General features: G+C 41.4%; 1 protein-coding gene across 4 annotated transcripts in view; it reads right to left on the bottom strand.

Annotated features, from left to right (window-relative positions):
- Positions 1 to 332: 332 nt before the first annotated feature.
- LOC145342296 (interleukin-13 receptor subunit alpha-2-like) overlaps positions 333 to 27261 on the bottom strand; it is a 28027-nt gene continuing 1098 nt past the window's right edge. For 2 of the 4 annotated variants that reach the window (XM_080187753.1, XM_080187752.1), the window contains exons 2-10: positions 22906 to 23005; positions 22638 to 22789; positions 19479 to 19632; positions 15321 to 15441; positions 13051 to 13235; positions 9681 to 9826; positions 5301 to 5448; positions 3705 to 3834; positions 333 to 2677 (exon numbers count right to left, since the gene is read on the bottom strand). In XM_080187753.1, coding sequence (XP_080043879.1) covers positions 2596 to 2677; positions 3705 to 3834; positions 5301 to 5448; positions 9681 to 9826; positions 13051 to 13235; positions 15321 to 15441; positions 19479 to 19632; positions 22638 to 22789; positions 22906 to 22981 — 1194 coding nt within the window. In that variant the 5' untranslated portion in view covers positions 22982 to 23005 and the 3' untranslated portion in view covers positions 333 to 2595. Of the gene's footprint in view, positions 2678 to 3704; positions 3835 to 5300; positions 5449 to 9680; positions 9827 to 13050; positions 13236 to 15320; positions 15442 to 19478; positions 19633 to 22637; positions 22790 to 22905; positions 23013 to 26453; positions 26475 to 27261 lie in introns of those variants that run through there. The other 2 variants (XM_080187754.1, XM_080187751.1) reach the window with 2 other exon arrangements.

Below are 27261 nucleotides of genomic sequence, written 5' to 3'. Positions count from 1 at the left end.
ATGTCAGGGGTAGGTTCTTTACCCAGAGGGTGGTGAGGGACTGGAATGCCCTGCCAGCTGCAGTTGTAAATGCGCCTAGTTTGGGGGCGTTTAAGAGATCTGTGGATAGGTTTATGGACGAAATGGGATAGGTTTAGATTAGTGGGTTAGTGTTGTTTTTTTTAAAAGCTGGTCGGCGCAACATCGTGGGCCGAAGGGCCTGTTCTGCGCTGTAATGTTCTATGTTCTATGATAAGAAATCCCCACTGTGCCAATCTTGCTCCAAGTTCTTAATTCAATTAGTCAATGCAGTGAAGAAATATATTTTAATTGAAAAGTTTTACATCTGAATGACAAGTATACCAAATATCAATCAAAAATACAACTGTACAATGTCAACTTACACTTGTGTTTTCATTTTACAAAGCATTTTAAATGCTTTGGGTGAGACATTAAGCCAAAGCTCCATCTGCATGTGCTGTTTGCTTCCATGATCTCCTTAGAAGAGGTAAGTGGTGTTCTCCTGATGTTCTCTTCAACATTCTTTCAACAAAAACATTATCTAGCCATTTCTTTCAATGCTGCCAGCAAGACCCCACTTTGTACAAAATGGCTTCTGTATTTTCTTAACTAACTGAGTCAACTGAGTTTGCTCCAGGGTGAAGCAATGTGGGATGTTTCTGAGGGACATAACTCATAAAGGATACTCATTGTTTATCAGTTTTTGTCTTCACTTTTGCACCAGAGCTTTCAGAGCATTTTTGTGGCCTTGTTAATTAATTTCTTCACACAACTTCTTCACACAAAGGATAGTGAATTGTGAAATTTTGCCGCCCAGTGAAGCAGTTGAGGTTACCTCCTTGAATGTTTTTAGGGCAAGATAAATTTTTGAACAATAAAGGAATTAAGGGTTATGGTGAGCGGGCAGGTAAGTGGAGCTGAGTCCACGCAAAGATCAGCCATCATCTTATTGAATGGCGGAGCAGGCTCGAGGAGCCAGATGGCCAACTCCTGCTTCTAGCTCTTATGTTCTTATCAAGGAGATTGCAAAGAACAATTTTATATTGAGCCCAGGAAACCACCCGGAAACCTTTGCCTGCTCATGTTACATGAACATTCAGCAGCTAAAAATGACTGCAATTTTTTGATGTGGCACTGCTAAAGATGGGAGCTTTTTTTTTAAATGTTGTTAAACAGCATTAAGGTGCATATTTAAATGATTATAAACCCATTAAGCTGGAAACATTGATTATCTTATTCACCTATTTCATCTGTTTTTCAGTTATAATGTTTCCCGCAGAAGACTTGGTCCTTTTGATTCATAAATGTATTTCACAAATGATTATCAAAAACAGCCAAGAGTTTTTGCAAGAATTAACACAATTGTCTAAATACAAAAATCACCACAGTACATCTAAGCACTTTTCCTATAAATCATATTTCCACCCAAGGCACTATTTTAGGCGTCACACTACTAGGAAAAAAGATCAGCTTAAAGATTAAACTTGGCAGCAACTCACCAAGGTTCCTTCAACAACACCTTCCAAACCAGCAAACTTGGCCATCTAAGAAAATAAAGGTGGCAGGCATACAGGAAAGCCAACTCCCTTCCAAGTCTTCCACCATCCTGACTCCCTTTATCTTTGAAAATAAGATTGTTCTATTTTCAGATGACTGGATGTTTTGCAATTTGAACTGAGACAATGCAAACTGCTTAAAAAATGCAAGGCCACATTCCAAGGTGGAGGTGAAAACCAACAATTCACTCTCAGGAGAGTGTGGAGGGAGAGAGATATTTTCTGTAGTCAAGACACAAATCTAAACTCTTAATTGTTGAAAAAAAAAGACATTAAAAATACAAAATACTGGATATTGAATCAATGGCTGCCACAGGCAGACCACACAAAACCTCTCGGAAATACACAATGGATGAAGTATTTCAAACCAAGGCGGCCAGCCACTTGTGAAGGATTGCAAGCAATATAGGCAGTTTCAATCTGCCCAGCAGAGGAAACAAACTGAGGAATGCTCTCTCCTTCTCTCTCTTTTAAATATGGGAATGTCGCCTTACCATAAACCTACTAGCAAACTGAGATCTCGTAATAATTGCAACATCTTCTGGGTCTGACCACATTCAAGAAATCAGCTAACACAAATTGCCCGCAATATTTAAAAGCTATGCCTTAAAGACTTTCAAAGGACAATGATCTCTATATTTATTTTTCTACTGAGCTCTAATTTCCCTTATTTCTGATACCCGAGTGTGTACAAAACTGCACAAGCTTCGAATTCTTGACATTGTGTTTTTCTTATTTTTCTCAGGTTTAATAGTTAATAAATTTGCTCGTTCTTTGACTCAAGAAAACTTTCTTTGACTGACTCCTTATTGCTCTCAGCTTTTATAGTAAAACACATTCTGATTTGGAAAAGGTAAATCCTCATTAATAGAGAAACTTTTATTGTGACCAACCAAGGAGGTTGGATTGAGGGAAACCAGTTCACCCCTTTTCACCTGGTCACTACAAAGTGAAAATGAAAGTTAAAAATGGATATATTTACTATGCAATAACTGGGATCCATCAATATTCAACAATACTCAGACAGCATAAGCAAAGTTTAACAGTCTATGTAGATGTTTTTTGTGACATCCTTGATGTCGTCATTGAGCAACATGTTAGGTTTCTTCTTTGCAATCAATCTAGGAAAGAAAAGTAATAAAAATGAATTTCAGGAAAGTAGTTATTAATACAAATGTTACTACACCTCTTCATGATTTCACTTACTATATTACTTCAACATGATATACATCAGGTATGTACATGTAATTTCGTAATAAAGCATGTTTCCAATCTTTTCTGCAATTAAATGTTTTTGCAAGGGAAACATGTTTAGTATTTAACCTCCACCTTGTTTATAAGTGATGCATTAGAGCCGAGGAAAAGGTATATTGAAATCATGTTTATAGCTAGCAGATGTAGCTGTCCAGTGGAACAGTAACATTAACAAGTATTAACATTTACATATTAGTTGCCATATGATTATTGCAGTCACATAGAAATGAGCATATTTTTAAGCAATTTTTGTGAGCTTTGGATTTCTGATTATATTTTTAAAACCATGGGTGATTTGATGTTAGGAACAAGCCACATTGCCATTACATTAAGTGGATAAAGGGGCATCTGTAGATGTAGTGTACCTGGATTTCCAAAAGCCATTTGCTAAGGTATAACATCAAAGGTCACAAGAAAGGAGAAAAGAACATGGTGTAGGGAGTAACCTATTAGCATGGATAAACAATTGGCTGGCTAACAGGAAGCTAACAGCAGGAATAAACAGACCTTTTCCATCTTGGCAAGCTATAACTAGTCGAGTGCCATAGGGATTAGTCCTGGGTTTTCAACTATTTATAATCTACATCATATACTTGGATGAAATTACAAAATGTATGGAAGTTAAATTTACTGAGGACAGCAAGTAGGAAAGTAAGTTGTCAAGAGAAGATGGAGAGTCAATAAAGGGGTGTAGCCAGGATAGCATGGTGGCATAGTGGTTAACACTGCTGCCTGACAGTGCCAGGGACTGGGTTCAACTCCTGGCTTGGGTCACTGTCTGTGTGGAGTTTGACAGGATGTGGGTATGCCGGCGTTGGACTTTTTACTGGAGTTTGACAGGCCAAATGGCTTACTTCTGCCACCAAGTCCTAAATTCCTTTTAAATGCTCTTACCTTTTCCATCTGATCCAGGTGTAGATACTGCTAAAACATACCATCAATACAAACAGTACTAAAGCCGTAAGAACAATCAGTTCTACAAAGATGTTACGCTTGGTTGCATCATCGTCACTGTCTGAATGTTCTGCAGATAAGAAGATCAGAAATTGGCTTTGTTTCATTGAAAACAAGTCAAAAAAAAACACTATTTGCCTGTTACGGTGCCATCTGTTTTGCCTCAAACCATTATTGGACATAAAACCCAGTATTAAACCCAAGCAAAGTTCTAAAAAATATTTGCACCACTGCCAACATCTGTCTCCTTAATATTAAGTTACTTGACCAGGTCAGAGGAACTTCGCAAGATTTATTAACTCAATTATGGTTCCTTTGTCCAAACATTTATTTCCTACAGTTTGAATGATCAATGCCAGTTCAAACAACTAACATTCATTATTTTGCCTCAATAGGGTTTAATTAAAAAAAGGAAAGGGAAGAGATTCAATTTCTGATGAATTTGGTTCCAAACACTTCTGTATATTTGCTTTTGAATATAAAGAATAAAGTCACCTGGCAGCTTTGTTAAATCTGGCTAAGGTATTTCCATCCCTCCCCACACACACCGCCCACCAGGATACAATAGTTCTCTTCATTTGAAGTCACTGAAATAATATGGAGAACAGGCTTCTGCATGCATTACACTGAAGGGCTATTTTCTGCTGCAATTTTGCTTGCGGCTGAAGTAATTACATGAGGATTGTTCGGAGCTTTGGAATTCAATATTGTTTAATTTCACAGTAACAATAACATAGCATGCTAAATGAGGACACTGCTTTGAACAATAGCTCATCAGAATGCTGGCATGTGGTGAAAAAAGTCATGTGATTGTTCATTATTTGTTTACTTTCAGCCAACTTTGTTGCAAGTAAAAGATACTATTGCACGAGAACAGTTCAGAGAACGTTCATGCAACTCATTTCTGGGATGGCGGGCTTATCTTATGGTTTAACAGGTTTGGCCTATCCACATTGTAATTAACACTATTTTTGACACTTCTGACAATTTAGACCCATGAGAGGTTAGTTGCCTGTTACTTAAAGTCTGTTAAAATAGTTAAAGTCTGACTAAAGAAACGCAAGGTTCTTGTGTTTAGTTTCACAGGTTATGTTGGTACTGCAATATATATTTTGATATAAACTAAATATACAAAATAAAAGAAACTAATTGTAAAGATTTGCATTCGTTTTATGACTTGTTACCGAATTCTCACATACACCCATTAGATAAGGCGCACGGTGGCACAGTGCTTAGCACTGTTGCCTCACAGCGCCAGGGACCCGGGTTCAATTCCCAGTTTGGGTCACTGTCTGTGTGGAGTTTGCACATTCTCCCTATGTCTGCGCGTGTTTCCTCTGGATGCTTCAGTTTCCTCCCACAGTCTAAAGATGTGCAGGCTAGGTACATTGGCCATGCTAAATTCTCCTTCAACGTACCTGAACAGGTGTGTGGCGATGAGGGGATTTTTACAGTAACTTCATTGCAGTGTGAACGTAAGCCTACTTGGGTCTAATAAATAAACTTTACACTCGATTCTTTAAGTGGTGAACATACCTGTTAAGCAGCGGATAGAGCTCCAATCACTCCAAATGCTCTCATCAGCACAGAACATATTAACAGTTGCTCTCACACGGACACAATACATTGCATTAGCTGTCATATTCAGAGTTGTCGAGGTAACAGGGTCAGGAATTATTTTAGACTGGAAACAAAGCATAGTTTTTTTTTAAATACACTTTCAAGCATAGAAATAGCACACAATTGAAAATATTTCCAATGACATGTTGCTATATTCCTGATCCAACAAAGGATTTACCATTGAAACGTTAACCTTGAAACGTTTAGAGTAGCTAAGAGTAGTGGGCGAGAAGAGGATTGGGAGAGGTTTAAATATCAACAAAGAATGACAAAGAAGTTGATAAAGAAGGGTAGGAGAAACTATGAAGCTGGGCTAGCACTTCATATAAAAAAGGATAGCAAGAGTTTTTATAAATATATAAAAAGGAAGAGGCTGACTAGGGTGAACATTGGACCCTTAGAGGATGAGAGGGGGGACTTAGTGGTAGGGGATGGGGAAATGGCTGAGGCCTTGAATAACTTTTGTTTCGTTCTTCACGGAGGAGGACGTGAATAACTTGCCGGGTGTTAGCGATGGAAAGATGGTAGGAGTGGAGGGCCTGAATGACATTATTGTTACTAGAGAGGCAGTGCTCGAAAGACTGGAGGGACTGATTGTGGACAAGTCCCCAGGACCGGATGGAATGCATCCAAGGGTTCTGAAAGAAATGGCGGAGGTGATAGTGGATGCCTTGGTGGTTATTTTCCAGACGTCGCTGGATTCCGGGTAAGTGCCGGAAGATTGGAAAACGGCTAATGTTATGCTGTTGTTTAAGAAGGGTGGCAGGCAAAAGGCAGGGAATTATAGGCCGGTTAGTTTAACGTCTGTTGTAGGTAAAATGTTAGAGTCCGTGATCAAGGAGAAAATAGCAAGGCATCTTGAGGGGAATTGCTTGATAGAGCAGACACAGCAAGGTTTCGTTAAGGGGAAGTCGTGTCTGACAAATTTATTGGAGTTCTATGAGGATGTGTCTAGGGCGGTGGATAGAGGTGAGCCAGTGGATGTGGTGTTTTTTGATTTTCAGAAGGCGTTTGATAAGGTGCCACACAAGAGGTTGTTACAGAAGGTCAGGGGGTATGGAGTTGGGGGTAGGGTGTTAGCGTGGATAGGGGACTGGCTGTCAAATAGGAGGCAGAGAGTGGGGGTTAACGGGTGCTATTCGGATTGGCGGTTGGTGACTAGTGGAGTGCCCCAAGGGTCGGTGCTGGGGCCTCAGCTATTTACCATTTATATAGATGATCTGGAGGAGGGAACCCAGTGTATGGTGTCGAAATTTGCTGATGACACCAAGATTGGTGGAACGGCAAATTGTGCGGAGGGTGTGGAGAGTCTGCAGAAGGATCTAGATAGGCTGGGCGAATGGGCCAAGAACTGGCAAATGGAATTTAATGTTGGCAAGTGTGAAGTTGTCCACTTTGGTAGGAATAATGGTAGGAAGGACTATTACTTACATGGCGAAAAACTGCAGCATGCGACGGTGCAGAGGGACCTCGGGGTCCTTGTGCATGAGTCGCAAAAACCCAGCCTGCAGGTGCAGCAGGTGGTCAGGAAGGCGAATGGGATGCTGGCCTTCATAGCGAGGGGGATTGAATATAAAAGTAGGGAGGTCTTGCTGCACCTGTACAGGGCACTGGTGAGGCCGCAGCTGGAGTACTGTGTGCAGTTTTGGTCGCCGCACTTACGCAAGGATATTTTGGCCTTGGAGGGAGTGCAGGGGAGGTTTACTAGGCTGATACCAGAGTTGAGGGGGTTGAACTATGAGGAGAGGCTAAATAAACTAGGCTTGTACTTGTTAGAGTTTAGAAGAATGAGGGGAGATCTCATCGAGACATATAAAATGATGAATGGGATGGATAGGATAGAGGTGGAGAGGCTCTTCCCGCTCAGAAAGGACAGTAGGACTAGAGGGCACAACCTCAAGATAAAGTGGGGGGGGGGGTTAGAACAGAGTTGAGGAGGAACTTCTTCACTCAAAGGGTGGTGAATCTCTGGAATTCTCTGCCCATTGAAGTGGTGGAGGCTGCCTCGCTAAATATATTTAAGACGCAGGTTGATAGGTTTTTGATAGGCAAGGGGATTAAGGGTTATGGGGAGAGGGCGGGAATGTGGAACTGAGCCACGACAGATCAGCCATGATCTTATTGAATGGCGGGGCAGGCTCGAAGGGCTGGATGGCCTACTCCTGCTCCTATTTCTTATGTTCTTGCTTTTTCCTTTATTGATGCCAATACATGCCTTGTGCATTTCCAACAATTTCTGTTGTTACTCTGCTTTGATTTTTATTAGATCACCAACAAATTGGCCAATTCGAAAAATTGTTCCAATGGTGACAATTAGCAGCATTTTCAGGGCTTTAGAAAGTACCAATGCAAGTGCAATAGAGATTTCAGGACAAGAAGAATAATGGCCATTCTTAGGGAGAGGGTGAATATTTCTAAAGAGAAGGAATGGGAAGGAAGAAAGAATGACAAGATGGGGGTAAATAAGGAGACAGACATCTTGAGAGAGATACAAGATATACTATATTGCACCTTGCTGCTTTCAAGTTATAGAACTGATAAAAAAATGAAACTGAACATTGGACATAATGTTGGAACCAATTGAAGAAATGCAACAATTCTTTTCTCTCACAATTTTCTCTATCCCTTCCTCATGGTTGATTACATTCTAGGGAATAGTTCCAGGAATGCGTTTACCTTCCATTTCTCACTTGTGAGTTGTGACAATAACCAGTTCAATCCTAGGGATATGGTCCCCAGAAGCATAGGGGATTTTAGTTCAGTCAGGCAGCATGGCTGGTGCAGGCTTGGAGGGCCGAACGGCCCACTCCTCTGCTGTAATTTTCTTTGTTCTTTGTTCTATATCACAGCTGAGCCCAGCCCAATTTGTATCTGGTATTCACAAGTGTACTTGTAGGCAACCTGAAGTGGGAAGACTTGCTGGTTTCCCACTCCATACCAGGGGCATAGTGGCCAGTGCACTACACTTAGCACCAGGATCACTAACTTAATACAAAGCAATGATAGAACACATTCAATCCAGTGGAATTAAAACAGAGAAGCACACCAAAAAAGGTTAACTTTTTCAAAGAGAAACTGACAGCTCAACCATTAGGACAGATGGTAGATAAATTCGTCAAATCCAGGAGACAGCTCTGGCAGGGAAAAGCTGCTGGAGGAAGAAGACAACCAATTTGACACTCCTGTTTAATGCATTTGAAGCTTGGCAGCTGGTCGCTCTAGCTTTGTAGAAGTTGAGACATTGACTCACGTCAATCCAGATGTCAGAAGTATTTATTTTCTAAAGCAGAGGACCATGTAGACTGAGAAATGGAATCAGATCCACTGCCAGAGGATGTGTGAACTACACTGCTATCCTTTTCATAGAAACATAGAAAAACTATAGCACAAACAGGCCCTTCGGCCCACAAGTTGCGCCGAACATGTCCCTCCCTACTAGGCATACTCATAACCCTCTATCTTACTATGTTCCATGTATTTATCCAAAAGTCCCTTAAAATACCCTCTCGAACCATATCAAATTTCAACTAAAGAGGTATCATAAGTTTATAAGTTTATTTATTAGTGTCACAAGTAGGCTTACATTAACACTGCAATGAAGTTACTGTGAAAATCCGCTACTCGGGCACAAATTCGGGTGCACCAAGAGAGAATTTTAGCATGACCAATGCACCTAATCAGCACAGCTTTCAGGCTGTGGGAGGAAACTCTGCACAGTGACCCAAGCCAGGAATCGAACCCGGGTCCCTGGCACTGCGGGGCAGCAGTGCTAACCACTGACATCTAAAGTCAAGAAAAGTGAAGAACGACAGACAGTTTAGAAAGCAGCAAAATATTCTTGAACACTGTTCCAGTGGCTAAGTAATTGGAGACTATTTTGCAAGGGAAAGGGAAGTGAAGTAAGTACATGCAGAAAAAGGAATTTAAGAATATTTAGCTAGGGTGACATGAAGCAAGATAGGAGGAGCAGGCTGGAGTGGAGCTCAAGCAGTGTCACAGACCAGTTATGCTTAATGGTCTGTTTCTGTGCTGTAAAGTTTTTGTAAGGTGAGGCAATTGGTGCAGAGTATTAGTTAATGGAAGTGTAGAATGGAGAATCTGGGCTAAAAGTTCAGTTCACCAGTTTCACAGCCATAATCACTGGGAGACTGGCCGGGATGGGTGATGGTGGGGGATAGAGCCCATGTCTCATTCTTTGATTCCTACACCTATTGACTAATCAGTAAACTTCTTGCCTCGGAGTATCTAATGTATTGCACCAAGAAACTTGTTTGTTCGCGCAATGAACTTGCATACCTGCCAGTTGGAGCTTTTCCCATGGAATTGTACTTCATATTTTAGACAGTGAGCCTTGATTTTACTAACTGGAGGCTTCCATTGAATATAAATGGTTTCTGTTCTTGATGAGGTCAGGTTGATCAGATCAGGGGCTGCAACCTTAACTAAAAGTGCAACAATTTTAGTCACAAGCATCAAAATGAAAGCTAAACATCTACAAAGGCCATTTCATATGACTGATTTGATTACGTTAAATTACGTTCATTTAGTATTTAGCTTCTCGTTAGCTCTGAACCCTCACACTTTTAAATAGCATGGAGAGGTGCAGCTCAACATACTTGCGGTTTGGTGAGGAACAATGTGTAAGGAGACCCAACCTGTTTAGGGAACTGTCACAGAGTTGTGCTACCAGGTGCAACAAGACGTACAAACAGCTGGCTCAGTTAACACAAAATCGACTGATTCGATTAAGATCCAAGCAGCTCTACTCTTTTGTCCATCCTCACATTTAGGAAGTGACTGATGCCATCTTTGCCAAAGCATGACTTTCCCAGTGGACATTCAGAAACAGCAGGGCTAGCTCTGGGGTGCATGCACTCTGCAAGCATTTTTTTTGAAGTTAAAGTTTATTTTATTAGCCACAAGTAAGGCTGACATTAATACTGCAATGAAATTATTGTGAAATTCCCCGAGTTGCCACAGTCCGGCGCCTGTTCAGGTCAATGAACCTAACCAGCACATCTTTCAGAATGTGGGAGGAAACCAGAGCACCCAGAGGAAACCCACGGGGAAAATGTGCAAACTCCACACAGACAGTGATCCAAGCTGGGAATCAAACTGTATACTTGGCGTTGTGAGGCAGCAGTGCTAACCACTGTGCCCAAATACAAGGCTTCATTGAATGTATCCTCATCATCCTTCACACAATCCCACTGTCTTCATGAATTGCACTGATTCCACTCAATGTGGCACAGTGGTTAGCATTGCTGCCTCACAGCTCCAGGTACCCGGGTACGATTCCCGGCTTGGGTCACTGTGTGGAGTTTGCACATTTTCCCCATATCTGCGTGGGTTTCTTCCGGGTGCTCCGGTTTCCTCCCGCAGTCTGAAAGATGCGTAAAGGCTCGAGGAATTTCACTTCATTGCAGTGTTAATGTAAGCATTACTTGTGACTAATAAATAAACTATTAAAACTTTAATATGGAGGCAAAATACTGCAGATGCTGCATTCTGAAACAGAAACAGAAAATGTGGGAAAATCTCAGCAGGTCTGACAGCATTTGTGAAGAGAGAATAGAACCAATACCATGAGAGTAGGCAAAGAGTCATAGATCGTAGAACCTTACAGTGCAGAAAGAGGCCCTTCGGCCCATCGAGTCTGCGCTGAACACAATCCCACCCAGGCCCTACCGCCATATCCCTACATATTATACCCACTAATCCCCCTGACCTACGCATCCCTGGATACTAAGGGGCAATTTCTTAGCATGGCCAATCAACCTAACCCTGCACATCTTTGGACTGTGGGAGGAAACTGGAGTACCTGGAGGAAACCCACGCAGACACAAGGAGAATGTGCAAACTCCACACAGACAGTGACCCAAGCCAGGAATCGAACCCAGGACCCTGGAGCTGTGAAGCAGCAGTGCTAACTACTGTGCTACCATACCGTCAGTCATCCTGACTGAAACATTGGCTCTATTCTCGCTCCACAGATGGTGTCAGATCTGTTGAGTTTTTCCAGTGTTTTCTGTTTCTGTGCAACTAGTAAGTGTTTGCTATTCTGCAGTTGCCACAATGCTTTTAGTTTTTTTAATCAATTATTCTTTCATGGGTTACGTGCATCTCTGATGAGCTAGTACATGTTGCACCACTGGCACCCACTGCTTCGATACCTGAGAAGTCTGAACAGTACTGAATATTGTGTAATCATCAACAAACACCCCCACTTCTGATCTTATGCTGGAGGATAGGTTATGGATGAAGCAGCTAAAGATGGTTGGGCTTGGGTCACTAGCTTGGGGAATTACAGTCACGGAGTCATAGAGGTTTACAGCATGGAAACAGACCTTTCAGCCCAACTTGTCCATGCCACCCTTTTTTTAAACTCCTAAACTAATCCCAATTTCCTGCATTTGGCCCACATCCCTTTATACCCATCTTCTTCATGTAACTGTCTAAACGCTTATGAAAAGACAAACTTGTACCTGCCTCTGCTACTACCTCTGGCAGCTTGTTCCTGACACCCGCCACCTGTGGGTGAAAAAATTGCCCCTCTGGACCCTTTTGTACCTCTTCCCTCTCACCTTAAACCTATGCCCTCCAGTTTTAGTCTCCTTTACCTTTGGGAAAAGATATTCACTATCTAGCTGATCTATGTCCCTCACTATTGTATAGACTTCTATAAGATCACCCCTCAGCCTCAGTCCCAGTCTATCCAGCCTTTCTTTATAACTCAAACCATCAAGTCCCAGAAGCATCCTAGTCAATCTTTTCTGCACTCTTTCAAGTTTAATAATATCCTTTCTAGCCTGCAGAGATGCCCTGGAACAGACATAATTGCCTTCCAATGACCACAACCATCTTCCTTTGTACTGGCTAATGCTCCAAGCAATGGAGAGATTTTCCCCCCGATTCAAAACTGACTCCAGTTTTGCTCGGGCTTCTTGATGCCACATTTGGTCAAATGCTACCTTGATGTTAGGGACAGCCACTCTCACCTAACCTCCTGAATTGATCTCTTTTGTTCATATATGGACCGAGGATGAAAAGTCAGAAGCTAAGCGCTCTTGCTGGAATCCAAGTTGAGCATAAATGAGAAGGTAGTGCAGCTTGCTAACACTATCAATGACACCTTCCATCACTTTGCTGATGATTGAGGTTGAGATCAGATTGTTCAATTGCTAACTGGCAGCATTGAATTTTTTGACAATGCTCCATTCCCCACCACCCCCCGCCCCCGCGCCTCAGTGCCCCCCTCACAGCACATCGCCCCTCCCCTGCCCCGCCTACACCCACATCCCTAACACCCACCCACCCTGCCCCCTACTCTCCTCTCCACCCTACCCATCTTGCAACCCCCTTATCCATGCCCCCTTGTCCCCCTCTCCCCACCCTCACCCACCTTTCCATTTTCTGGATTCTAACAGGTTAGCTCATCTCAAGCTGAGTGGCAGCCAAAGTTCAGCAATAAAGTGTAACAGCACTGTGCTTGTTTAATTAATTTGGATCAATGTCACTTGTTTTAACATGAGGCTAGACATTTTTGGGTGTGTTACTTTATACCGAATTTGGCCTTTCAAATACAGTCAGATAAATCTCTGTCTTTGAGACAACATTGCAAAATAAACATAAGTTGCCTTCATTGAAGGCTATGAGCTCATGTTACCTAGATCCTGCAGCTGTAAAGTGTAGTATGCTGGTCTCACTGGCCCCATGGCTGAGGAGCCATTTATGCATATGTTGAAATCACTGAATTCAATGAGATCGTCACTGTGAAAATGGCAGCCAACATTAGTCCCCTGATTTTCAATGTAATTATCACACTCCATTGTGTGCTGCAGATCTTCATGCCTGATAACATTGAAAAATAAATTAACTACAATGGAGTTTACAGCTATGTGCGCAAGGCATGGGATAATATTAAACTTTGTAATAGACAGTAACTCTACAATGTACACAATACTCTGGCAAACAGACACGTTTATAATAAAAATAGTCACTTTCGTGCGAAAACAGTGAACTTCTCCCATGTTTTGATTCTGTTGCTGCATTTTTAATTGATCAGTCATGTTCCACAATTTTAACAGAGATCTACTAAGGGCTCCATCTGTTCCTTAAGTTTTCTCAAATTCACATACAGGTCATCTTTTCAAAAACAAAAGATGCTGCAACCAGAGTCTGTTAAATATAAATTGAATATAAATTGAACGAGGTGCAGGCTTGGAGAGCCGAAAGGCCTGTTCCTGTGCTGTAATTTTCTTTGCTCTTTGAATGTCTTTATCTAAAATATTTAGATATATATAATTATTATGGGTTTGTGGTGGACAAAAACCATTAGGGCAAGCTGTCATTTAATTGTGGTTATTTCTTTTATTTAAAGGATGCATTAGGTTTAGTCTGTATTTGTTTTAACTTCACAGTCATGGAGGTTGGTATTACAACTACAAGTTTATAAATTTACTATTAATAAAATTTATTAAATGTAACTGACAGTTACAACCTGAATGCATATTGTGTGATTTGGTTTCCCCAAAGAAGTTATGCTTATTTCACTTTTTAAAAAGCGAAGTATATAGTTGTGTGTAAAGTGTAACCTGAAATGATGTGAGCAGTTAGCAGGCAACTGAAATGAAATTAAATGTATGAGGCAAGTTTTTTTTTTACACAGAGGGTGATGAGTGCCTGGAACTCGTTGACCGGGGAGGTAGTGAAAGCAGATACAGTAGTGACTTTTAAGGGGCAACTGGACAAATACATGAATAGGATGGGAATAGAGGGATATGGTCCCTGGAAGGGTAGGGGGTTTTAGTTCAGTTGGGCAGCACAGTCGGTGCAGGCTTGGAGGGCCTGTTCCTGTGCTGTAAATTTCTCTGTTCTTAGATTATTCTGTTGGAGAACGCACCACAGCAAACTGTACTAACAATATTCTGTTTTGGTGCTATAATATGAGATGATTACATTCAAATTAGTGTATATTTTATTAAATAGCGTTGTTTTCTGCTATTTCATCAATACTGGAAAATCACTTTAACTAGCAAGTGTTGCTCCAGACACACTTGTTCTTTAATGATGTATACCTATTGATTGTTTAATAATTGGTCCCAGTTTTGTGGTGGTAATGAGAGTGAAACTGTTAGTGTTCACATCATTACCCCAGTGAAATTGACAGCAGCTTCTGGAGTCTGTACATGTGCAGCTAAACACAGAAATCTAGAAGATGCTGATGGTTGTGCTTTTGAAGCCCCTCATTTCAATCCCAAGACTGCAATCAAGTAGAGTTCACAAAACTAACAAGGACTTGACCATTTACACTAGGAGTCCCATTGTAGAAACTCTTGTTGAATGAGGTGTAACTGTTAAGTTTGGAGTTACTGCTGGGAAATCGCTCTGGCCCCCCAAGAAAATAATTTTATATTTGTAGAATTACAAATCCATCCAGTCATGATGCTAATCACATTTTTAATTCTTTATATTTTAAAAGTTTATGATATTTTGGCTTCTGACTTAATGTCATATACAACTCCAAATCATTTAATTTGCTGTCTGTAAAAGTTTAAATGAAGGTATAAATGTGTTTTATTTCCTGGTTTGTGGCTATTGCAAACCACCAAAATGATTGGCTGTTTGCCCTTCATGATGACATCGCTGTTGCTCAATACTAGCCAATCCCATTTTCCTAGTGCCATATTCAAACCCACATCAGAAAGGGGAATGTCCACACCACAAAAGTCATTAGATCTTTGCGGGCAACTTCCTTTGAGAAAGTACTGTCGCTGTTACTGACCTTTAATCGTTGACCAACAACATTGGTTGTACTTTCTTTGGTACATTAACAAAACAAGCAATTCTGTGTTAGTTTTCTGATGCCTGTGACAATGCATCAACTTTCTTTTACATGAACCTGGTTTATTGAGCTATCAGCACTGTGGTACATACCAGTAATAAAGTCTGTACTTGATATCATATGGTGCACTCATTCCATTCTGCCATACACAGTTCATATGTTCCAGGTTGTAAACAACGCATTGCAAGTCCCTAACTTTGGAATCTGCATGTCCTAAAGGAAAAAGAGAATGTTAATTGTTTTATCTGATAAGTAAATATATGGATTGAGATTAATCAAAAAAGGTCATTCTTCTCTTTGAAGCAAATTGGATAGCTATATGTTATTCACCGTAATGAAAGTGTGTGATAGCAGCGGATGTGTCTTACTATGTAATAATGGGATGTACATTCAAGACAATCTGGTTTTATTGACTTCACTCTGTACATAAATGGAATCAGCAAGTAGAAATAATTTAAAGCCAATCAAGTGCTTTTAAGACTGTATGCTGCTGTAATCATGACAGCACGGTGGCCAATTTGCACACAGCACAATCTCTCAGTGAAATAAATGGCCAGAGAATCGGTTAACTGATGTTGGTTGAAGGATAAGTACTGGCTTGGGCACCACGTGAACTTTCCTGCTCTGTTTTGAATATGGCCATGGGGTCTTCTATGTCCACTGTAGAATGCAAATGGGGCCTTCTAAAGTCTCATCTAAAAATTGCACCTCCAGCAGTAAATTTGGCCTTAGATTTGCATGGAGATGTCAGCCTGCATTATGTGTTCTAATTTCTGGATTTGGACTTGAGCTCTCAATCTGCTGACTGGGAAGTATGCCAAGGCAAGCTAATAAAAATAGGAAGTTAACAAGACGCAGTCTTCAGCTTTACAATATTCAAGTGACATCGAACCATCCAATCATGATTACAATAACTACAATAAAAATTGACTCCCTGCTTTGAATTCATGATGTCAGCTTTGAGTTTGCAATGCCACCAACCCATCTGTTAAACTATTATAAATATGATTTATCATTTTGATATATTTTGAAGGAGCCTGGGACAATTGTGAATCTGCTGCGAAACACTGAACCCCACCCTCCCCTTGCACCCCTCACTCACCAGACCATCATTCCAGACCAGAGGATCACTAAAGAGAAGAGTCGCTGTGCCGGCAGTGCCTGACCGAGCTACAGCCCCAGAAACCAAAAACCTACTTTTGAAAACTGGGGAACGAGGCCACACTTTACTGGTTAAAAACTCTTGCCTCTCCCCTCTGGCTGATCTCCCATTGATTACAACGGGAACTTCTGTGCCTACAGTCTGAGGCCGTTCGCTTGCTCAGTTACAGAGAACAGTTGCTGTGACCCGGTTTGCATCCATGGTGACAAACGTCTAAAACCCATGGGTAAGGGAGGGGGGATGGATTTTCCCATCCCGATGCATTGGGATGGGAGAATCGCATGTCGGCCATTTTGCGGGTTTGTGTGTGCATTCCCGACGCGTGTGTGTCTCCCACGGCTGGAGGGCAGGCACAGACGTGACCACGCTGGGAACTGGCTGAGACAGAGTTAAGTCATTTTAACGTGTTTTAAATGTGATTAATCGGCTCTGGCACAGAGTTCTCTGAGCCCAATAGCATTCCCCACCCCGCCAGGAGTATCTCACTCCGGTGGGGTTTAGAGTAGCTCCCCACTTGCGGAAAACTAGCAGGAGACACCGCCAGAGTGAAGGTGGGGGGGGGAGTAATTGGGGCTGCCAGTGATTGGGCAGCAGGGGATGGTGCCCCCTGCACTGCCCAAGGGGAAAAGTAATCATGCACAGAGGGCAACTTGGGGAGCAGTGTAGGGGGTAGGACCAGGGGATGGAGCCTGAGAAGGGGGCAGGAGAAAGGGGAGGGGCCTATTGTGGGCAGTTCTAAGGGGGCAGGGCCTATTGTGGGTGATTGGTGGGGGTGTGGAGTTCCACTGCCAGTCTGCATTAGGATTGGTCAGGGTTGGAGGGAGGCCAGCGATCAGGGTGGGCTGGGGGATGGTAGTCTGTGGGGGACGGGATTGGGGGGTGGTCTGCTTCCCGCAGGGGTGGTCTGCTGGGGGGAGTAGGCAGTGTACTGGAGATCATTGTGCTCTAACTTGGAGGGGGGAGGGAAAGAGTTGAGGCTGGCCAGGGAATGCCCCTGGGGGCCGTGATCGAGCCCTGGGGGTAGTTGGGGAGCAGCGTTGTCAGAATCCAAGGCTGGCCATTGAACAAGTTGGCCAGCAACTGTGATCTGACAGATTGGGGCCACTGCACATACGGTACTGTCAGACTCCATGCGAATAGGCCCCATCCTCCAAACTTTTAATAACATTCACAATTGTGACCTCTGCATTGCACAGAGTGCGGATATTTGGTCTGAAGTTTAAGTGAAAAAATAGTCATGAGTTCCACCAGTTTTCTCGTCAATTCAGCACTTTTGGGCAAATTGGGCCTGGGGTTGCAATCTGCCTTGCCCTGCCGACAGAACTAATCTCCCATTTTTAACATTTTTTCCCTGTAGGAAACATCGGTTCCGACATATAACGGCTTTGACTTATGAAATGGTTTCCACGAACGACTTGTGTTGCAAGTCCAAAGACTGCCACTTTGGTAATTTTCGACTTGGATAGTCAAAGAGGAAGATGAATAGGGCAGATAAAAGTAACGTAGAAATAAGCTATTTTTGTCCATAGTCAACCATATTAATAAACTTCCACTCCCTTCTCACTCCACTCTTATTTCAAGCTTAAGTGTAAGGAGCTCATGATATCTACTCCCAGATTGGCACCATCCAAATGACAAAACTTAAAGCCTGGCAGAACCAATCCGTGTTTAAGATTTTGTTGCATCCTAGTGAGTACAGCCTCGATGACTCATTTAGCACTACATTCATATCAATCAGAACAAACATCACAGTAACATCTGAATAGAAACCTCAGATTTACTGTTACTCTTCCTTGTTTTATCTAAACTATCTAGTGCTGTGTGACACTGCATTGGCTTGAGTCTAATACCAGGAGTTTACAACGATGCACAGATGCAAAAACCACAGTGCATCTCATCATTTCAACATATATTGACCTCTTCTCCTCTTTAATTTATATACACGTGTCATCAACTTCCCTGGTGTGTGCCTTGATTCAGCTCTGCTGGTCTGCCATGTTCAGTTTTCCAACCTCTGTCTATAATTGGGAGCAGCACAACTAGCAATTGCACACTAATGTTAATCATGGAGCATGTTCAAATTTTATTATCTATGTTGCAGTTTGTGGTGACCTTCCCAATTTTCACAGCATCTGGGCAGTTTTAGCAGTCAGCTTTACACTTCAGAGGAGCTGGTTTCTGCCAGTTACAGTTAATGAGGGATATAAACTGGCCTTCTGCTACAGCTGTGCTGGTCCATGACTATTGCCAGTTTGGTGAGAAAGGACTCCTGAATGAGTATATTCAAGGTACTACAGGTTATCGAACTTAGTGCGATGCAAAAGCAGTTGAATTCATGGTTTGAAATAAAACATTTTTGGGATGCAGGTATCATGGGTAAGGCCAGCATCTATTGTCTATTGCTAGCTGTCCTTAAGAAGGAGCTAGTGAGCTGCCTTCTCTATTCACTGAAAGGGCCGCGTTTATTTTACTTGTTTATTAAGGGAATTGGAAACATGTGAATATAAATCCAGTATTTCAAGTTAAAAGCAAATTACTACGGATGTTGGAATCTGAAGCCAAAACAGAAAATGCTGGAAAATCTCAGCAGTTCTGGCAGCATCTGTAAGGGGAGAAAAGAGCAGATGTTTCGAGTCCAGATGACCCTTTGTCAAAGCTCTGGCTATGCTATAGGTCACATAGGGCTATTTTGTACTGACTGTGGGTGAGCAAATTGGAAAATAAAACTGTTAATTCCCTCTCACTTCTTGGAAAAAGAATGAAAATAAATCCTCCATCTGTTTTAGATCCCTCCTCTCCCCGAAGAATAATTTAACTGAAATTCTAGTTTAAACAAAGAAATGAAATCATGGGAATAATAAATTCAAATGTCCATTCTTTGACAAAGTATGATCTAGACTCGAAACATCAGCTCTTTTCTCTCCTTAGCGATGTTGCCAGACCTGCTGAGATTTTCCAGCATTTCAAGTTACTTGCCTAGAAATATAAAAGAAGTATTTTATAATTGGTAACTATCATTGCCATTTATCACTTTACAAAGGCACAGGAGAAAATTGAAACAAGATATCTTCTGCATGTGGTGATTTACCATCCATGGGTGGCCAGTATACTGTTTCAACCCAGTCACTTTGTTGCTCAGTTCCATTTGTGCATTGTTCTTTCACGAGTGTCTGGAGTTTCACTTGTATTCCCTTGTTGAGGTTAAATCCATCTGTGTATTCCAGTTGTTTGGTGATTACACGCTATCAGAAGAAACAAATCCATCAAAGATAAAAATATCCCCATTCAACACTTTACACAATAGATAGGACATTTGAATTTACTGTTCCCAAAAGTTCATTTCTTTGTTTAAACTAGAATTTCAATCAAATTATTCTTTAGGGAGAGGAAGGATCTAAAACAGATGGAGGATTTATTGTCATTTTTTTCCAAGATGAGGAACACTAAGTAAGAGGGAATCAACAATTTTATTTTCCAATTTGCTCATCCACAGTCAACACAAAATAGCCCTATGTGAGCTATAACATAGACAGCTTCTATTACCCAAACTTTTCCAAATATGACACAAGTTTATCCAGCTGAATAGTTTACTTTTTTTACTCACTTCATAGTCTCACTGTGTTTTACATTTAATAAAGAATTCACGAATCCATGCTGTATCTGCTTGATTGAACCATTCTTTTCCAAGTGTCCTGCTATTTCTTCATTAATGATAGATTCCAGCATGTTCCCAACTACAGGTATTAAGCTAACTGGCCTGTAGTTACCTGCCTTTGGTCTACCTCCTGTTTTAAACAGTGGTGTTACATTAGCTGTTTTCCAATCAGCCGGCACTTCCACAGAGTCCAGCAAATTTTGATAAAATACAACTAATGCATTTGCTATTACTTCTGCCATTTCTTTTAGTACCCTGGGATGCATTCCATCCAGACCAGGGGACTTGTCTACCTTTAGTCCCATTACTCTACCCAGCACTGCAGTTTTAGTAATATTGATCATTTCAATGTCCTCACCCCCTACAGCCCCATGACCATCAATTATTGGTGTGCTATTTGTATCCTCCACTGTGAAGACAGACACAACAAACTTGTTTAAAGCCTTGGCCATTTCCTCGTTTCCCATTATTAATCCCCCTTCTCGCCTTGTAAGAGTCCAACATTTACTCTAGCCAACCTAACTAGTTCCTTAGCCTCAATCTCTTAAGCAAACCATTCATTGCACCAACGTGACTATCAAAATTCCATACATTAGGATTAGTTTTAAGAACATAAGAACATAAGAAATAGGAGCAGGAGTAGGCCATCCAGCCCTTCGAGCCTGCCCCGCCATTCAATAAGATCATGGCTGATCTGTCACTGCTCAGTTCCACTTTCCCGCCCTCTCCCCATAACCCTTAATCCCCTCTCCTATCAAAAACCCATCAACCCGCGTCTTAAAAATATTTAGCGAGGCAGCCTCCACCACTTCAACGGGCAGAGAATTCCAGAGATTCACCACCCTTTGAGTGAAGAAGTTCCTCCTCAACTCCGTTCTAAACCGCCCCCCTTTTATCTTGAGGCTGTGCCCCCTAGTCCTATTGTCTTTTTTGAGCGGGAAGAGTCTTTCCACCTCTATCCTATCCATCCCATTCATCATCTTATACGTCTCAATGAGATCTCCTCTCATTCTTCTAAACTCTAACGAGTACAAGCCCAGTTTATTCAGCCTCTCCTCATAGCTCAACCCCCTCAACTCCAGTATCAGCCTAGTAAACCTCCTCTGCACTCCCTCCAAGGCCAAAATATCTTTGCGCAGGTGCGGCGCCCAAAAATGCACACAGTACTCCAGTTGCTATTTTGAATTGTGAACTCAAGACCACTAGAATTGGTTTGAGAGTACCTGTATTCATTTCACATAGAACATTAGAGGAGGGCAGTTTTCATCCCATTATTCTTGACCATTCACCCAAAAGCAAAAGAGCTGGCCTTTCACTCACTGCACCCCTGTTTCAAAATGCTGTTTTCAGAAAAGATAGATAAGTAAGTCACATGTGCCAGTCCTCCATTTGATGCATGTGCTGTTACAACAATGGCCTGAAAAAGGAACTGTCAGCAGCACTCAAAAAAAAGACTTGCATTTATATAGCTTCTTTCATCAATATCGTATGTCCTTTGCAGCCAATGCAGCAGCCAATATATGCAACAAACAGGAATGGGAAATGATCGATAATCTGTTTTAGTGATTGAGGAATAAAGATTGGTCAGGATAGCAGAGTCAATCCCCTGTTCCCCTTCAAACTAGTACCATGGGATCTTTTACATCACACAAGCATGTGGACTGGACCTTAGCTGATTGGAGAAAACTGTAACCACAGGGAAGCAGCCAGTACAGGAGCAGGAAAATTTTTAAAAAGATGGGGAAAATGCACAAGATACAAAGTACTTCAATACCAGTTGTGCTCTCTCACATCGTTCATAATCTAAGCCCTTTTCAAATGAAGGTGGCTTGATTTTTCCATCTCACATAATGTTGCCGAACAAATACTGAACATAAAGCACCCTGATATTGATAAGGGAAACTTCATTAATTTAAGAATGTTACAAATAAGATAACAATGGAAACTGCTCAGGTTTCTATCCAAAGTATCACGTTGAAATTAATCAATAGAATTGATTGACTTCTGTGCAAAGCTTTCCCAAGTGCAGGTTTCAATAATTTCAACTGGTCTTGTGATAAAAATAAAGACTGAAGTAATTACATTTACCTCATTGACATTTCTCAAGGTTGGTTCCTGGTGGATCAACCAAGGAATGGCACTCGTGTCCTCCAGAGAGATGTACCATACTTTCCAATGGAGTCTATTATACTCCATACGGCAATAGAATAGCGCAGATGTGAGAAAAATGCCACTCTTATGCTATTATGATGGGGGTGGCCTTCTGGCTAGTTAACTTCCAAAGCTAATTCTGATTTCAATCCCTTTTGGTTTTGTACACTGATCAAAATTTACTTTCTTGTAATGGAAATGGTAACAGCATTTTAGAGAGGGATTTTCCAGCCCTGCCCACCACAGGATCTTCCAGTCCTGCCAAAGACGATTCCCTCAAGAGGGATTCCCAAGCATCAGGACAGGTGAGCCATGCAAAACACCACAGACATCTTCTCCAGTCCTGCCGGTGACCACACTGTGGGGGGGTTGGTGGTGGTGGTGGTGTGGAAAATCCTCCTCTATGTTTTGGTAAAACTCATATTCAATGAGTTCATTTACCTTACAATTTGTTGAATCCACATTGCAATAGGACAACATGTAGCGGACTGCACACAACTTCTTGCTGGTTAAACTTAGTGGAGCTTTCCAACGGATCTGAAGTGGACCCAGGTGGCCCAGGTCTGTGACCTGTAGGTCAGCTGGTGGATCAACTGGAACAAAATAGAGGCTTTGAAAAGAGGAACTCTGAATCAAAAGATTTTGAGAAGTTACATAACTGAAGAACACATTTTAGCAAGTGTACACCATCTGCTTCTTGAGGTCATACCTGAAGTTAACGTCTCTGATGCAGCACTTAGCCAGAGAATTACAGCAAAAAAAGCAGCAATATTGTTCCGATTCATGGTTCAGTGTCTGCAAGAACAGCTCTGTTACCTCAAATAAGAAAAACATGCATAAATCCAAACATGATACTGCCAATTTGCTATCCAGTATTATAAACTTAATAATTCATTTCTAATTTTAAAAAGCAACATCAGTGTATGCCTAAAGAGTAGAACATTTAAAATAAAATTTTGGATTGTTTATGCAATTCTGTTACATGAAATGGGCATTACATGTATGTGCTTTTGCTTGTGTTGAATATTATTAAAATATTTATTGCACAATTCAAAGTTACTTTGCTTTGATATTTTCAATTTTTTAATGACCATTTTAGGCAAAGTTAGTTTGGACTTTGTTAGTGTTTAGACTTGGGATAAGCAACTATAATATTCAAATTGCCGCACCCACACAAAGCAATATTCAAAAGTTAAATCTTTAAGACAAATGTTGCAACATTTCTCTGCTCATTATTTCTAAGCCTTATTGTTGAAAATGCAATTTTATAGAATGCAATCTATCTGATCTGTTATCATGGACCACCTCATTTGTGAGGTGACGGTCTGGTAAAGTGCTGTATCTTTAGCATGACTGCCACGGATGTTGTGCCAACAGTCATTCCACACCCTATGGCTCGCAAACATCATTCCCCTGCTACAAAGGCCTCATATCAATGCCTGTTCTGTAACAAGTTCTTTGCAGCTTTTCCAGTAGGTCTTTCCAGAGTGTCTCCAGGGGAGTAGAGATGATGACCAACTCCATAGTGCATTCCAAGAGAATGCTGTATCCATAAAATTGCATTCTTTCCATTTATCTCTTTTCTTTTGTCTCTACTGACAAAATCATCAATCATTGTTTTCTATCTATATCACATGAGCTCAAAGCTGCATATTCTAAAATTAACTTTCACATTGATCGTCTAATGTCATAACTTCCAGATCCCTCTGGTTAGATTCAGACAAACCAAAGTGGTTTATTCTGTATAGCCTATCCTTGGCTTGATCTTCTGCATCCACAACTTTGTGGTCAAGGAAACCATTCAGTTTTGAATAATTTGATTTTGTCTGTGGCATACCTTTCAGATTATCTTGGGGAATTGTGCTGTCATGAATTCAACCATTTATTACCCTCCCTCCAAAGGAGTAAGCCTCAGTATCAGAGTTTTGTATCAGAGTAATGTAACACTTGCACTACAGGATGTCCTGAGCTGTGCTGTTGCAGGGACGGATACAGCTGGAGGCAAGCTAATGGTGTTCGAGTTTGACAATGATGGAAAGGAATCTGTGCCCTAACATGAAACTGCACATGTCTCTCTGGCTATGACTGCAGCTGCTATTGCTCCATCAAATCTGGGCAAGACCAGAATGCATTCAAATCTCACAACTCACAGCTTATTCTCCCAGTGCAAGCATCACGGTCTGGTCAAAATACTTCTGGCAAGGATTACAATTCACTATCAATTTCAAATTCTAGTCAGATTTTGCCACCAGAATATTAAGATGTTTTGCCTCTTTTGGGAAAACTGCTGCAATTACAGTGGCCCAAGTGTCTGAAGTCTTGGAGCTTGACTCCCTACATCATCCTACAAATGGTGTTGGAGGTTTAGCCTAGTAGGGGAGTGTAGCTACGTCATATACCCTAGACTGATGGAGCAGTCCTTTTCTAGGGGGTCATCCTCTGTGACTGAGCGCTGAGTTTCGGGAGGGACGCACATGGAGCTGTGAGGGAAGGGGGACACCCGCCTAGCTAGCCAGATCAGCCGAATCAACCCTAGCGATCGATAGAGTAACAGATGTCGCAGCCAGATCGCCCTCACACCCAAGTGAACATTGCCTTAGACTTTGAGAAGTGTTTGGTGGGCAAAGCAACAGATCTTTATTTGAGTATTTTTGAAAAGCAACCCTCAGATTCTGAGATAATTAAAAACATGGTACTTAATCCATATAAACTAGTTCTTAAGGCATAACAATTAAGATTTTGGACTACCAGGAAAAACGGAATTAGACATTTGTAGAATATTTTGGAGATAAAGAGATGTCATGGGTACGACCATTCAACCATTCAATAAAATCAGCTTAGACTTCTAAAAATGCGGGGGGGGGGGGGGGTGGGGGGGAAGGCGAGGAAGGTCATGATCCTGGAAGAATTTAGGAACAGCATTCCAGTATCTATTAAGTCACATTTGGAGGACCCAAAAGTTTCTAAAACATGGGAAGCTGCATTTTTAGCTAATGGATATGCTATCTTACAGAGACAACAGAGAGCCTTAATCTCCATTTATGGACTCATATCTGGAAGAATCAGAAATTTGGAAAAGATTCTGGCATTAAGGGAGGACTGAAACTGTCTGTGTGGGTTTCTTCTGGGTACTCCAGTTTCCTCCCACAATCCAAAGATGTGTGGGTTCGGTGGATTGGCTGTGCTAAATTGCCCCCTTAGTGTCAGGGAGCCTAGCCAGAGTAAATGCACGTGTTTATGGGGATAGGGCCTGGGTGGAATTGTGGTCAGTACAAACTTGATGGGCCGAATGGCTTCCTTCTGCACTGTTGGATTCTATGATTAATAAGGGTGATAACGTTGAAGATAAAAACATTGTAAAGAAATTTGTAACAAAAACTAAAAATGCTGGATAAACTCAGCAGGTCTGGCTACACCTATGGAGAAAGAAACAGTTAATGTTTGAAGTTTTCCTCTTATGACTCTTCCTCAGAACTGAACTGCGGTAGAAATGTGATGAATTAAATGATTGGAGAGGAGGGGGAGGAAGGCAGAATGGATGCCCAGGGATAGGTCAGAGCTAAGGAGGGATTAACATAGGTGCAATATAAAGAGAGTGTTAATGGTGGCACTAAGGACTAAATAAGGTACTTTTCAAGTGAGTGATGAAGGTGTGCTGCCCCATCATCATTCACCTGATGAAGATACAGTACTTTGAAAGCTCATGCTACCAAATAAACCTGATGCTGTGAGACTTCTTACTGTGACTACCCCAGTCCAACTCTGGCATCACCACATCATGGAGTGGCATAAAGATAAGACAGCAAATAGGGGAACAAAGGAAAATGTTCAGTGAAAGCAAAACTGAAAAACAAGTGAAAGATAATGCTGCGGAATGGGGCGGGGCTGTTGTGGTCTTCGCATTGGTACAAACTGAGGAAACAAACCAAAAAAGAGAGATAAAGGGAAAAATTTATGCTTTAATTGTGGTAAAGCAGGACATGTTGGAAGCTTAAAAGAAAGCCAATTGTAGTAGGATTGTCTAAGCATTCCTCAGAAAAGAAACCAGTGATAAATCCAAAACAATAGTAGAGATGTAAAGTTCCCTTAGAACCTACTACACCACTGGATGTAATTATGTAAGGCAGTCAGGGAGATTCTATCTTGAATACTGGTGAAGTCACACCACTGGAAGTTATACCACTGGAGGGGAATTTCACAGTAACTTCATTGCAGTGTTAATGTAAACCTTACTTGAGACTAATAAATAAACTTTACCTTTAAAGATTTTGCTTCTAAGAGAGAAGTATTCCTCTACTGAAACAAGTAAGCAAAATTATATTTTACGAGATACTGGATTAGTTCAGATATTGGTGATAGCTCATGATAGAACGTGTCTTTCAGATAAACTGGTGAAAGAGAGGTACTATTGGTGGGTGGGGAAGCTTTAATATCTACGTTTTCAGATTTCTGATCTCTACAGAGCACCGATTGTTTTTCTGTCTGGTCCCATTGCCATTTCACTCGCTTGGAATGTGTCCAAGCTTTGAGCCAGGCATTCCCCGGAGCTATGGCACTGCCAGAGGCGCCGCAGAGACCCAAACGGGATTAATCGTGTCTAAAAGATTATGGTGCGGAACCTCACCTCGAGGGCAGATCAGGCCAATTACTTTCTCGGAAGACACCCCATGTTGTTGAACAGTCACAAAACAAATTATTCAATGAGATGACTCAGAGAAAGCGGTAATTGTTGGAAATTGTGGAAAACCCCAATGACCCTATTAATATGTACCTGACCTTAAACACCGCAGCAGAAAGTGAGAAACCATTCTTGCGTTTCACAAATTGTTCGGAAATTATGCTGATAAATAACTGCCTGCACTTCCACATTATCTACATTGTATAATTTATTGAAACGATGTATATATATATATATAATCTCCTGTCTTCAGCTATCATCCGATTAACTATTTCGCACACACACAAAATATTAACGTTACAGAAGTCACCTGTGCTCCCAAGTGAGTGATTCCCCGTAATAAACATATATTATACAGAAAAGAGGGGGAGATGCTAAACACCGTTT

Source organism: Carcharhinus amblyrhynchos, chromosome 4 (genome assembly GCF_965287045.1).
Source record: "Carcharhinus amblyrhynchos chromosome 4, sCarAmb.v2.hapA, whole genome shotgun sequence".
In the NCBI taxonomy this organism is placed as follows: domain Eukaryota; kingdom Metazoa; phylum Chordata; class Chondrichthyes; order Carcharhiniformes; family Carcharhinidae; genus Carcharhinus; species Carcharhinus amblyrhynchos.
Note: the sequence above shows the minus strand (reverse complement) of the source record. Positions and strands in the feature narration are given on the sequence as shown.